Source organism: Nannospalax galili, unplaced genomic scaffold (assembly GCF_000622305.1).
Source record: "Nannospalax galili isolate Female #2095 unplaced genomic scaffold, S.galili_v1.0 scaffold459, whole genome shotgun sequence".
Classification (NCBI taxonomy): domain Eukaryota; kingdom Metazoa; phylum Chordata; class Mammalia; order Rodentia; family Spalacidae; genus Nannospalax; species Nannospalax galili.
The window spans coordinates 1,780,416-1,794,315 of record NW_008344211.1 but is presented as its reverse complement, the minus strand read 5'-3'; the positions used below and the strand labels follow the sequence as shown (position 1 = coordinate 1,794,315).

The 13,900-nt window shown below is 52.9% G+C and overlaps 1 protein-coding gene across 4 annotated transcripts in view; it reads right to left on the bottom strand.

Annotated features, from left to right (window-relative positions):
• Zcchc14 (zinc finger CCHC-type containing 14) overlaps positions 1-13,900 on the bottom strand; it is a 54,856-nt gene that overhangs the window by 10,341 nt on the left and 30,615 nt on the right. For all 4 annotated transcript variants that reach the window (XM_029567109.1, XM_029567110.1, XM_029567112.1 and 1 more), the window contains 2 exons: positions 8,727-8,800; positions 1,630-1,701 (listed from right to left, as the gene is read on the bottom strand). In XM_029567109.1, the coding sequence (XP_029422969.1) occupies positions 1,630-1,701; positions 8,727-8,800 (146 nt within the window). The remainder of the gene's footprint in view (positions 1-1,629; positions 1,702-8,726; positions 8,801-13,900) is intronic.

Sequence of the window (13,900 nt, the reverse complement as noted above, 5' to 3'; positions counted from 1 at the left end):
AAACCCAGTGCTATGAGCAGAGTGTGATTGCTGAGGGGTTCCAACCCCAAAGGGCATGGTCCAGTGCTTCCAATGCCAAGGGGCCACGTGGAGAGTCTACAAGCCGCATGGGCTGTGGGAACACGTGTTCTCTCACAGGGTTTTGTAATTTTTTAATTATGTCTTCACTATTTATTTATTTATTTATTTATTTATTTATTTATTTATTTATTTGTCTTTTTGAGATGGTCTCTCTGAAGCTGGCCTGGAACTCACTATGTAGACCAGGCTGGCCTCAAACTCACAGAAATCCATCTGCCTCTGCCTCCCAAGTGCTGGGATCGAGGTGTGTGCCACCACGCCTGGCTATCTATCTTCACTTTTAAATTTTATTATTCTTTTGTGAATCATGGTCCACTCTGTAGCCAAGTTTAAGTCTGACCTTAAACTTAAAAAAAAAGAATTATTAAAAAAAAATTTTATTTGATGTAGCCGGGCGTGGTGGCGCACACCTTTAATGGCAGCACTCGGGAGACAGAGGCAGGCGGATCTCTGTGAGTTTGAGGCCAGCCTGGTCTACATAGTGAGTTCCAGGCCAGCTGGGGCCACAGGGAGACCCTGTCTCAAAAAGACAAAATAAAAAAGAAAAAAAAAATTATTTAATTTGTATGGATGTATTGCCTGCACGTGAGTGTGCCCACACATGAAATGACCAGAGGTCAGAAGAGGGTGTCAGATCCCCTGGAACTGGAGTTACAGACAGCCACCATATGGGTGCTGGGAACCAAACCCAGGTCCTCTGCAAGAGCAGCCAGTGCTCTTAACTGCTGAGCCACCTTCCAGCCTCTGACCTTAAACTTTTGATCCTTTTGCTTCAGTCTCTTTAGTGAGATCACAGGTGCACACCACCACCTTTTGGTTTGTGCGTGATTCTGTAATGAAGTACAAGACCCACTTTGGAGGCATCTTAGTGCACTGGTCTGTTAAGTGTGAGCATCTGAGATGCATATTTTGTCTGTGGCAGTGGTCACTGCTATGGTCTGAGCCAATGTACTTTTTTTTTTTTTTTTTTTTTGGTACTTTTGAGACAGGGTCTTCCTGCAGCCCCGACAGACCTGGAACTCACTATGTAGACCAGGCTGGATGCACCTACCTCTGCCTCCTACCTCTGCCTCCCAAGTGCTGGGACTAAAGGCGTGCACCACCACGTCTGGCTCCAGTGTACTTTTTTTTTACAGGGTCTCACTATGTTCCCTGGCTGGCCTGAAACCCTTTATGTAGACCAGACTGGCCTTGAACTCAGAGATCTGCCTGCTTCTGCCTCCCAAGTGCTTGGATTAGAGGCACACACCCAGCCTGGGCCAGTACTTTAAACATAATATGAATACATATGTGCACACACATGGTCCCACAGTTCAGAAACAGAGTCAAGGCTTGGGAGAGAAAGGTACCAAGAGCTGCGCAGAGGGCACGTCCCAGCCTCCCCAAGGATGTGCGCCCGGGCTTGGGTGTACACCTCTCAGAACAGATCTGGGAACTGCTGCCAGGTATGGCAGCTCAAGGAAGGGAGCCACTACATCAGTGCCGTGTGAGCCACCACCAGGGCATGTGACACTTTTCACCATTAGAAAAGCCCTTTAATTAACTTACCTTTGAAATAAATTCAGTCACTTCTGAGGAAGACTTGGTCACTGATGTTACTGAAGAATCAGACCAGAAGACCTTAAAAACAGACAAACAAGCCTTGAGAACCATGACACCAGGTACTTCAGAGCCCAGCACCCAGGACCCATAGCTGTTAACAAGCTGCCCAGTGAAGCCACAACTTGCTACGAAGAGAACAGTCACATGACCCAAGCCCATTGAGCTTCAGATACCAGTCCATTCCAGTACCACTGAGTCACTGGTACACGAGTTCAAGCACCGAGGGCTGGCCTCTACCCACCAGCTGCCTTCTCCCTGTAGCTAAGCCAAGTGATGCTGGTCACAGCATCAAGTTTCCAGATTCAGCTCTTCACCTGGAAGCAGGTTTCTGTGCCACACAGGTGAGGTAGCTGTGGCACCATGAGCCCAGGCCTCAGCCTGCAATCAAGATAAGTGTGGGGTAGAAATCCCAACAGTGGCCTAGAAGACGTCTTCCACAGAGGAGGGTTGCATGGGGTCAGAGGAGTCTGAGAGACATGCAGGGCTTGGAGACAGATGTGTGGCCCAGCTCACGCTGTGGTCTTCAGGCCGTGCTCTCCTGTCTTCTCTCCCTGATGGCAGCATGTGCCCTGCATGAGGCTAATGCAACCTGGATGCTCAGTGGTGGGGTGCTGTGCTGGAAGCAGCCTGCACCCATTAGGCCAGGGTGGGGCAGCACGTCTGCCTCAGCAGCTAGCATGCTGGGACAGCTTTCACAAAGCCAGAGCAAATGGAGAGAGGGCCATCTCTTCACCTTTTACTTCACAGTGAGTGGGGCCTATGACAGCGCTGAGCTTCCTGCTGGAGATGCCCCATCCATTGATGATGGGCTGGCCATGGCTTTCCAGGAACCCGGGAGCTGTGTGTCCTGTTCGCCCTAGCAGGTCCTCTGAGCTCTCTGCTGTGAGGAGTGTGTCCTCCATCCCTAACGGGCAGACACCTTGGTACTTCTATGTCTTCCAACAGCCCCACGGAGGCTGGGGTTCATGAGTTTAGCACACATCCACACTGAGACACCTCAATTCAAGGTGAAAACCTGAATCACCCAGAGCCTTGAGCAGAGACTGCTAGCAAGCTGAGTGCTCGCTGTGCCTCTGGCACCTGTTTCTAGCTCATCTTCTTCCACCAAGTGTCCCACTGGATGGATGCATCTAACTCAACAAAGGCATGAAATCCATAGTCAAACCAGGACAACAGGATGGTGTTGTTGAAAGTGGCAGCCAATCCCTGCCATGAGGGGACTGTGCCCTATGTGTGCTCCTGGGGTCCACAAGGCAGCCAGGATGCAGGATGGGGACTTAGCCTTGCTCCCAGGCCTCGGCACTCACGTTCAGTCCCCCACCCACTCATGCCATGGCTCAGGAAGCACAGAAGCAGCGTCTCCAGGCACCCACTCCAAGAGCTGCAGCGTCGTACGGAACCGACTTGAAACATCCCCTACACACGAAAAGCGACACACATGCAGGCGACACACAGGCTCGGGCCAGTTCCACACTTGGCTTCCCTTCCTATTTCCAAGCAGCACCTATGACTAGAACCCTCGGACAGCCAGACGCCTCACCCCATCAGCCAGGTGTGGCCAGATGGACCAGATGAAGCCCCAGCCACAGGACCTGCCCCAGCCCTGGAGACACTTGGCAGCAGGCGCCCAACTCACCCACCCAGCCCCTACGGAAGCCGAAGCCATCTAAGGAAAAGACCTGGAGGGCCAAGCACAGCCACGCACATTCTCAAGGTCTCAAAGAAGAGCTTGGCCAAGGTGATGGAGGCTGCTGAGTTGACGGGGGTTGGCAGCAGTCCGGCACAGTAGACAGCATGAGCCCCAAAGGGTGAACGAAGGAGACGGCACCAAGACTCTCAGAGATGTACAACTCTGGGCTGCAGAGGACCAGCCAAGGGTAAACAGAATGCACAGCTCTCAGGCTCCTGGGGAAAGCCATGGCTAGCCTGTCATCAACAGATGGGGCATCTCCAGAAGGAAGCATCAGCGCTGTCACAGGCCCGGTGCCCAGGACACCAGGGACTCTTCAAGTGGATGATCCACTCAAGACGGAAGCTCCCACCTGTAACCGCTGCACTTGGACAACTCCTGTAACCTCAGAGAGGACCAAGCCAGCCTGGGCTACACCGTAAGACCCTACCTCAAAACCAAAACCAACCAGTCAACCAACCAAACAAAAAGACAGCTCCAGGGAGCACAAGGATGGGTGAGAAAGGGGGAGGCAGGGCCCAGCACTGCTCTGGATGGCAGTGGGTGGTCCAGGTGTCCCCACACCTGGCTAGTTCAAGGTGCTCCTGGATGAAAGCACAAACTTCAAAGATAAGCTCCGACAGAACAGGCAACAGACCAACTGGGAGAGTGTATGGAGTGCAAACATACATCCCCGTGTACAGTTACAAACTAATCTTATATTAAAAATGTTCTACAATTTGCTTCCTTAACTGACTTGGCTCAAAACCAATTCCATGGAAAAAGCAGGTAACATCACCCCTGTCTGTAGCAGGTTAGTCTTAAAATCAGTGCGACCCAGTTACATCTTCACATAAAACAGGACCTTTTGCTCAGATGTTGGAAAATATCTACGGCCACCACCAGAGCTATGGTGAACAAGGTCAAGAGGACTGCAGACAGAGGCCCTGGGCTTCTCCCAAAGCACACAGAGCCCAAGGGACATGTGACTTCCTGACATGTCACTTCAGAAGTGACCAGTCCCCACAGCCAGGAGTTCCTACAGAAGCTCTGCCAGTGATGGAGGCACAGCAAGGTTGCAGTCGGCTGCCGCCCACAAAAGGCAACCACTGATTCTCACTAGTGAGGGATCTGTGGAGCTGTAGAGAAGGCTGACTCTCAAGCAACTTTTTAAAAGATTCTGAAGCCCAGTGTGATGAGCCACACTTGTGATCACAGCACTTGGGAGGATGAGACAGGAGGATGGCAATCTTTAAGCCAGCCTGGGCTACACAGCAAAACCTTAGAGCCCACCTCAGGAAGAGAATGTTCTGTTTGGATCTACAGTTAATGGGGAGCTGCATGTAGGGTGCAATCAGACCTTTCAGCAACTGCAAAGCCATCTCACACCAACCATCAGGACAGTGGGCAGGTCATCCGCAGCACCCCAACACCCAGTGCAGACCCCACCCTCTCCACGGAAGCTTTTGGCCTGCCCTCTGCACGATGGAGTAGTATTCCTTTGGCCTGCCCTCTGCACGATGGAGTAGTATTCCTTTGGCCTGCCCTCTGCACGATGGAGTAGTATTCCTTTGGCCTGCCCTCTGCACGATGGAGTAGTATTCCTTTGGCCTGCCCTCTGCACGATGGAGTAGTATTCTTTCGGCCTGCCCTCTGCACGATGGAGTAGTATTCTTTTGGGATTATTTGTTTGCTTTGGTGTTTTCTTGTTTTGTTTTTATTTTTTGTCTTTTTTGAGACAGGGGCTCCCTGTAGCTACAGCTGGCCTGGATTCGCAATGTAGACCAGGCTGGCCTCGAACTCAGAGGTCCACCTGCCTCTGCCTCTGCCTCTGCCTCTGGAGTGCTGGGATTAAAGTGCACACCTTTTCAGAAGGATCTGTCCGCACAGCACAACCTCGCGTGCAGAGGGCCAATGGGCCGAGTGCTCAAACCTCTCTTTAAATTTATTTTGGCCAGGCGTGGTGGCAGAAGCAGGCGGATCTCTGTGAGTTCAAGGCCAGCCTGGTCTACATAGTGAGTTCCAGGACAGCTGGGGCTACAGGGAGACCCTGTCTCAAAGAGACAAAAAAAAAATTTTGTTTTTATTTTATGTGTATTTGTGTCTCACCTGCCTGCATACAGGTGCACCATGTGTGTGCAATGTGCAAAGACATCAAAACAGCATCAGTTTTAGCTGCCATGTGGGTGCTGGAAACCAAACCCAGGTCCTGTACGAGAGCAGTCAGTGCTCTGAACCGCTGAGCCGTCTCTCCAGCCCCCAGCTCCCCCTCTTGCTGAGCAGTGTTTCTCCCTGTGCTCCTGGGCAGGCCCTCAGCATTCCCTGCACGCTGGAGCAGGGAAATTCAGCAGTGCACGTGGCGCCTTTGGAAGGCTAAGAACGTGACCACTGCATGGGGGTCCTCTTTTTCAGCTGTCACTCTCACAGCCTGAGCCATCCCTGGTCTCAGCAGCAGGAGCACACAGGATCCCAGTTCCCCACATCACAAGGCCATCCTTCTCACTCCAGCCCTTCCCATGGGGAGGCTCTGTGGTCTCTAAGAGCATTCCCTACCATCAGGCTGCGGAACGCCTTCCCAGTGCTGACTAGTTGTGCATGTTTGGTGCTGTGTTCAAATCCTTTGCCCATTTTTAAAACATGTTTTCTTTCTTTGGTCTTTTTGAGACAGGGTCTCCCCGTAGCCTTGAACTCACAGAGATCCGCCTGCCTCTTCCTCCTGAGTGCTGGGACTAAAAGCACATGCCTCCAAGCCTGGCTTCCTTTTGTATTTTGGATATAAATTCCTCATCAGCTTGGACTTGAAACCTGCAGCTCGTGTCCTTGTTCTCTTTAGAGCCTTCTAGAGAAAAGCTTTACGGCGATGCGGTCCAAGTTACCAGCTGTGACTTATGGAGCACGTTTGGTACCGCACTCGGAAACCTTTCCCTAGCTAGTCTCACAAAGCTTTCTTCTGGAAGCTTCCCTGAGTCTGGGGTCATTCCTGAGTTGATGTCTGCAAGGGAGGTCTAAGGCGAGGCCAGTGTTCATGGGCTGCTGGTTCCAGGCCCGTCTTCTCCAAGTCTCTGTGCCATCTTGGGGTCGCAGGGCTGAGCCATGAACTTGGGTCTAGTGGGTCTTCTGCTCGAATCTGCTTTCATCATCCAGTTCTACACAGACATTTCCAAACCACTCTGTTCGTTTCTAAAACACAAACTCCACCAGGCTTTTTTAGGGGTTGTGTTTGCTGAACACTGTGCGTGGAGGGCGCAAGAGCACACCCTCTTCCTCATACTGTCCTTGGCCCTGTTCTTAGAACTGCGGTCCCTGGTAGCTGCTGCATCTGAACAATGCTAGGAGATGCTGGAGGCCAGAGGTGCAGGGGTTCCACTTTCCTGCTTTCCTGCACGGCAGGACACCAAATCAAGGCCTGCCCAGTACAACACAATGAGATCTTTAAAAAAAAAAATTTTTTTTTTTTTAATGTGTGTGCATGTATTGCCTGCATGTAGGTAAGTGCACCTGTGTAGTGCAATGCCTTCAGAAGTCAGAAGAGGGCACTGGATCCCCTGGAACTGGAGTTACAGACAGTTGTTAGCTGCCATGTGGGTGCTGGGATTTGAACCCAGGTCTTCTGCAAGAGCAGCCAGTGTTCTTAACTGCTGAGCCATCTCTCCAGCCCAACACAATGAGATCTTGTGATGGCAGAACAGCAGGGCTGACTTGCCTGGGTGGAGGGGCACTGTCATGGAAGACAGAGCTTTTAAGGTTGGTGCAACATTCTTCCTGTGGGCCTTGGTCACCTGACAAAGCAGAGCAGATGCCCTCCTGATGCGTACCAGTCAGCACCCCAAGACAGCTGGAGTGCTTGCTGGACGGTAGGGGCTTCCATCTCCCAGGTAAGACAACACTTCCAGATGTGCCAGGAGAAGCAAGATTTCCTGACAATGTGCACCCTACAACATGCCAGTTTAGACCCTTGGGCAGAAAGCATCTCACTGGTATGAGCACTGAGCAAGTCTGTGGCAGCATGGCCACATCGAGCTGCGGGGTCCAGCTGCTCCACCAACACTCACGTCCTCCTGAAGAAACTGTAAGCAGGCCTGGGCACCACAACACGCCACAGCCCTACTTTCCTACTGAGCACCAGGGCAATCCAAGCCCACCATGACAGACTGGGCAGAAGCAAGCCTGGTTGTCAAATGGCTTCACGCACATTATTCTACTGGACCGTCCTGACGTCTCTCTCGGGACATACTAAAGCAAGACCAGGAGGAAAGACTGACCATATTCTCAAACACCCCCAGGCCTCCAGGTGTGCGGCAGCCACTACAACATGGCCAGGGTCCCAGGTTACCCGCTGCCCCCAGGACCTTGAGCCCTGGGGATGGTGGATCCACGGAGCTGAGGCTCTGGTGTTACCACCCATCAACAGCCTCTAACGATGCCAAGGGCTCTCCCCACACAGCACCACCCAGTGCTACAAGCTGGTCTTTAGAGACAAAGGCTCAAGTATGTGATGCAGCACATTCTTCGGAAAGGAGCCCATGACTCACAGAACTCAGTATAGGAGGTTTTCATCCTGAGTACACTCCAGTACTGCTGGGTATATTTCCATCACTGTCCATGTTCAACAACATATAGTCAAGCGCCTGTCACACCATGCTGGGTGGTAAGAGAACCTTGATACAAGCCAGAGATGCATTTCTCAGCCTCCTTTGCAGCTACGTGAGACCAAGAAACAGAATTTTTGTTATAAAATTAAGTGGATGCTCTTGTGGCTACCCTTAGGCATGTTCCTCTTTTTAACCCTGTACCCTGCAGTCCAGGATCAAACTACAAGGGCCGGAGCCCTAGCTGCCATCTTGGACCACAAAGCTAAAGGCCAAATCCTAGGGACGCACGTGCAGTGAGCTGGAGGCAGCTGGGGACAGGCTCCCTGAACAGCACAGCAGGTGAGGCGGCCTTCGGATGACCTCAGCTCCCCTGTGGAGGTCTTTCCTCACAGCACAGCCCACCCTTCATGATGTGTTGCTTGCAATACATCCCCATACCACCCGAGTGGTCGTGCACCCAGCCAGCAATCAGGACTGAGTGCCCAGTGCCACCACGGCCCAGCTTTCATTCTTTCCACACCCAGAGTAATGCGGCAATGTCTCCCTCCTCCAGGGAGGCAGGCCACAAACAGGTGCAGCCTCTGTCCTGGTCACGTGAGATGAGTGCTCCGGAGCATGGCTTCTCCCCAGCAGCCTGCCATGGGGACACAGTCCAGACAGGCACAGCACCTCACTGGGCACTCGTGTGGCACAAGAGGCACAGCTTTTACGCAGACACATGGAAAGGCCCATGTGGTCAAGCGTTTCCCTCAGAGCCTTGGAGAGGGGAAGCAGCGTCTTACCTCGAAGGAGCACTCGATGCTTCGGTCACTCTTGGTGTGTGATAGCCCCTTCAGGTCTATCTTTTCAACACTCACTGTGAAGCACACAAAACAAAAACAGAACAAGATTAGAAGAGGGAGGGAGACCTGAGTGCATATACCATGCTGGGCATGTGACAGGTGGTCATTCACACAAGGCCCCCAGAGCCCAGACTTGGGTGGCACCTGCATAGGCCTCACTTGGCAAGGACCAATCTCAGGAAAGGAAGCACAGGGTTTTGAGTGAAGCCATATATGTGGACAGTCACCGTCTGGGTCCAGCTCCTGGGAAACCAACTCACCATCTCCACGGTACCTGTTCCATACAAGAAGAAGCCAGGCACTCCCTCAGGCCTGCTCCCTGCTGCTCCGGCAACAACGGAGGCTTTCGGTACAAGCTGTGGAGGGACCACAGTGGTTCCTAACCTTTGTGACAGAGTATAAGGTTGGGCACAGACAAGGCCAAAGGATGCCAACTGTCACGTCCCACAGTGTTCTGCAGCCTGGCTTTCTCCCTGCCCCGTTCTGAACCTTCCTCCTCAGAAATGGAGTGACACCACTACGCTCAAAGCATTGTCTCTAGGCAGGCTCAGACGTGCTCGAAAGGCCATCAAGCGTGCCACTGACCTCACCCTCGTGGACTGTCCACTGCTGACTGACCCCACTCTCCCGGGCTCTGGGCACACGTCCCACTGCTGACTGATCCCATGCAGCCCCAGCGGCTTCGCCGGTCACTCTGCACAGCACTAGAGTCACATAATTCAAGTTAGGCAACAGGGAAGACCAGGCAGAGGCGGCCGCACAGGGCAGAGGCAGCGCACAGGGCAGAGGCGGCGCACAGGGCAGAGGCGGCGCACAGGGCAGAGGCGGCCGCGCTGACACCTCCCACACTTTCCCATGGTCCTCCATGGCTGAAAGGCTCCCTGGTGGTGTGCTGTGATCCCCGGACAGCGACTTCCAGAATGTTGTCTAGGATGCCAGTTCTGGGAGATATGGAGGGACAACCAGTTGTTGCTTGGCAGCCGGCACTGCCCTGGGCTGGAGCTGCTGATAGTGGGATCTGTTTAAATGCATCCAAACGGAAGGAAACTGAAGTCCGGTCTAGGTACTACACAAGTCACTACTCCAGATGGTGTGGAATGGACGCTGCCGATGTGAGAGTGCCCTTGGACTTGCACACATGGGCCAGGCAACCTCTGCCTGTCTGTGCGAACAGCTTTCCTGGCCCAAGGCCACATGTTCCAGTACCACCGACAGAGCTTCCCACCTGCCATGGCAAAACTGGGCTCAAAGGGGAGTCACACACCACATACCACCTCAGGCTGCCACCCTGCACTGCACCACAGCAAAGCCCCAGGCCTGAAAGTCTGAGCCCAGGCCAAGCGCTGGGAAAGTGGAGGTGGGGCAGGAGCCTACAGGCAGAAGAGCCGGTCACCAGCTCAATGGCCAAGTGCAGCAGCCCCACCACAGACTGTGATGTCACTTGAGACCCTTCTCTGAGCAATGCAGTGAACAACATAACCAACTCAAGACGGTCAGCGCCTTCTCGCCCAGAGCACCCACACATTCCCTGTGCCCCCAGACGGAAGAGCACCCGGGTGCATGTGAAAGGACAGAGGGGAAGTGACTCAGAGTTGGACAGGAAAACAGGCGAGCAGACGAGTGTAATTCTGCTGTTTTCATATAAAGCACCATTTTGGAGCCAAGTGTAATTGCTCACAGCCGGGCCACTGCCCTAGGCTCCGGTGCTCCAGCACCCAGAAGACAGAATGCCCATGGCCAACACTAGCAGCAGTGGGTGATGGGACCTGTACTTAGGCGTGCACTGCCTGCATGTGTGTGTGCACCCGTGACGTGCAGTGCCTGTGGAGGTCAGAAGAGGGCATCAGATTCCCCTGGGACTGGAGTTAAGGATGTTGTCAGCCACCATGTGGGTGCTGGGAATCAAACCTGGGTCTTCTGCAAGAGCAGCCAGAGCTCTTAACCACTGAGCCATCTCTCCAGCCCCCCCCCCTTTTTTTTTTTTTTTTTGTCTTTTTGAGACAGTGTCTCCCTGCAGCTCCAGCTGGCCTGGAACTCACTATGTAGACCAGGCTGTTCTTGAACTCAGAGATCCACTTGCTTCTGCCTCCCAAGTGCTGGGACTAAAGGCATATGCCACCAGCTCGTGTATTTCTTTTTATTTTGAGACAGGGTCTCCCTGTAGCCCCAGCAGTCCTGGAACTCACTAGTAGACCAGGCTGTTCTTGAACTTAGAGATCCGCCTGCCTCTGCCTCCCAAGTGCTGGGATTAAAGGTGTGCGCCACCACGCCTGGCTCAGCTCATGTATTTCTGAGGGGCCTCCAGAGACTCCAGCAGCCTGGTACCCTACTTGGCTTTTAAGAATCAGCAAACCGTATTCGTTAGTGAAGATACATCTGGAGTCTGTAGGGAGCTCAACAGCCTGGGAGCCAAGCCTCCCACTGTTCTGCTCTCTACAAAAGCTGTGCCATGTGTACCCTTTAGACCCCCCAGACCCAGGGGAAAGGCTGTTTACCCAACAGCTGCTTCTTCCCTTCCACTCCCCTCAACGCCACCTTTAATGAGACAGGGTCTTGCCACGTAGCCTCTGCTGGCCCTAAACTCCTACCTCAGCCAAAGCCATCCTCCACTGGGACTACAGGTGTGGGCCACCAGTTTCTACCCTTGCTAGGGCCGAGTGAGAGTGCCCAGGAAAGTGAAATGGGACACAGAGCATCCTGTGTAATGTTCCTGCGAATCATAAGCAAAGCACAAGCTCTACAAGCCGTATGTGGACAACAATGAAAGGTCCTAGGTCAAGACCTCCAACCACACCTACTGTGTGGCCAAAGCCCCTACAGAGCCTGGCTGGCTGGGGAGGTCATGGAAGCATGCCCACAGGGTCGGCCCGGGTGCCTCCCACAGTCCTCACCTCAGTGCGCACAGAGCTACAGGGACAACACAGGCCTGACAGGCACCGCCAGGGAGGAGCAGAGGACACTGGCCACAGCCCAGGCTCACCCACACTGACTGACAAGCCCCGTCCTTTGCAATGCTCACGCCTCTGCCCCACTGGCTTCACATACACCACAAGAGTCAACACTGGCAGAGTCACCCGTACCACCTGTCACAACTTCAATCACAGAAAAGACAACTTACCCTACCCGAAACCTTTTCTCAAAATACCCCTATGGGTTTGCCTGTGTTCCCAGCACTAAGGAAGGGACAGAAAAGGATCCCAAGTTCAAGGCCAGCCTAGGCCACAGAAACCCTGTCTTCAAAGACCCCCCGCCCCAAGGCGCCTTACTGGTGCCTCACTCCCCTTAGCTCTTGTTTCAGTTTATTTCATGGTCATCAATTTGAAAAATCCACAGCACGGGCTGGAGAGATGGCTCAGGGGTCTAATGAGCACTTGGTCTTCCAGGAGACTCAGGCTCAGTTCCCAGCACCCACAATGCAGCTCACAGATGCCTGCATGCACATGGTGCACATACATACACTCAGGCACACACACACACACATACACATACAATTAAATAAATAAATCTTTAAGGGGGGGTGCACTGGAGAGATGGCTCAGAAGTTAAGAGCACCAGCTGCTCTCACAGAGGACCCGGGTTCGGTTCCCAGCACCCACATGGCGGTTCACAACCATTTGTAACTCTAGGTCCAGAGGATCTAACAACCTCTTCTGGCCTCTGTGGGCACTTTACACATGTGGTCCACTTATATGCATGCAGGCAAAACACTCATATAACATAACAAAGAATAAATAAAATTTGAAAAAGAAAAAACAAAAATCCACACACAACTCCCCCAAGCACAGATATGCTGTGTCACCTGTGCCCTGATCAAGAACACAGAACAGATCTGAGCAGGGCCCTCTGTCTAGCTAGCAACACTGGAGGCCTCAGAGCTACAGAGCCTTCTCTTGAAGGGCAGAGCCAACAGCTCCAGGTGGAATAATTCATCATCTTCCCAAGAAGGTATTCTCAGAGAACCACACTTGGAAAACATCATCTTACCAGTGAACACAGCAGCCTTCTTACACATAAAATCTTTATGCTACTAGCTGGTGGGAATTCCCTGCAACCACTCCTATTCATGTACAGTTACACCGACAGAGGGCCGGTCTGTAATCACAGCATGGGGAGAGGTAGAGGCAAAAGAGGAGAACGAGGAGCTCAAGGCCAGCTTTGACTAAGTGGAAAACTCATGGCCAGCCTGGGCTACAGGAGACCCAAGGAATAATCACATCAGGGCTGAAATGGGGCTAGGTGGTGGCATGCCCTTTAACTCCATGCACAAGGAGCTACAGTTCCATACCTCGCACAAAATGGAGCCAGCTGATTTTAACTGGCCTTCCACTTAAAATACTTTGCTCTTGCTTTTTGGGCAAGCCTGTGTTTCCAAAAACCATGGCTAAAAGTGATCTGGGGTGCTCTGGTCAGGCATGATGTAGCAGCAGTGCTACAGAAGCCTCTTAAGCCGAAAGAGGGCGAGAACTTGGCTCACTGGTCTGGGGAACTACGACCCCAAGACAGTGGAGAGACTCGGTACTGTCTGCTCTGGCCTCCAGAGACTCAGGTCCAGCCACAGAAGTGTTAAGACAGCCCCAGCTTCCTACATGGAAAACCAGAGGAGCTGCAGGGAACAGGAAGCCCCAGAGTGTGGACACCTGTGGGTGTGCAGCCTAGAAGGCGTCTGTGCTCCTGGGCACACCCAAGCACACCCACTCACCTTCAGTTGAGGGCCAGAGGGAGCCAAGCAGGCCCCTTTCCTGAACTCAGTGTAGCCAGGCAGAGCCAGTTCTCACCCCTCAGCACCTGCTGTGCCCTTGCTAGAAGGCACAGCACTGTCACCACCATCACCAGCTGCCAGAGAGAGCAATCCATGGCCTGCAGGCAAGGTGTGTACACTGACCCAGCAGGGGGGCCTAGTCAGGCCCCACCCCCCACCCCACATGGCCACACCTCCACAAGCTATAAGGATCTGGTCTGACAGCTCTCTGAAGAACACTGTTCCTCAGGCAGGAGTGTCCTAAGATTCAAAAACAAAAGAAAAAAAAAAAAAAAAAAAAAAAAAACCCACAAAAAGCCCCCCAAGCCAGGGCAGGGCGCCCCCCCCATTCAAAAAAAACACCCCCAACCGTCCG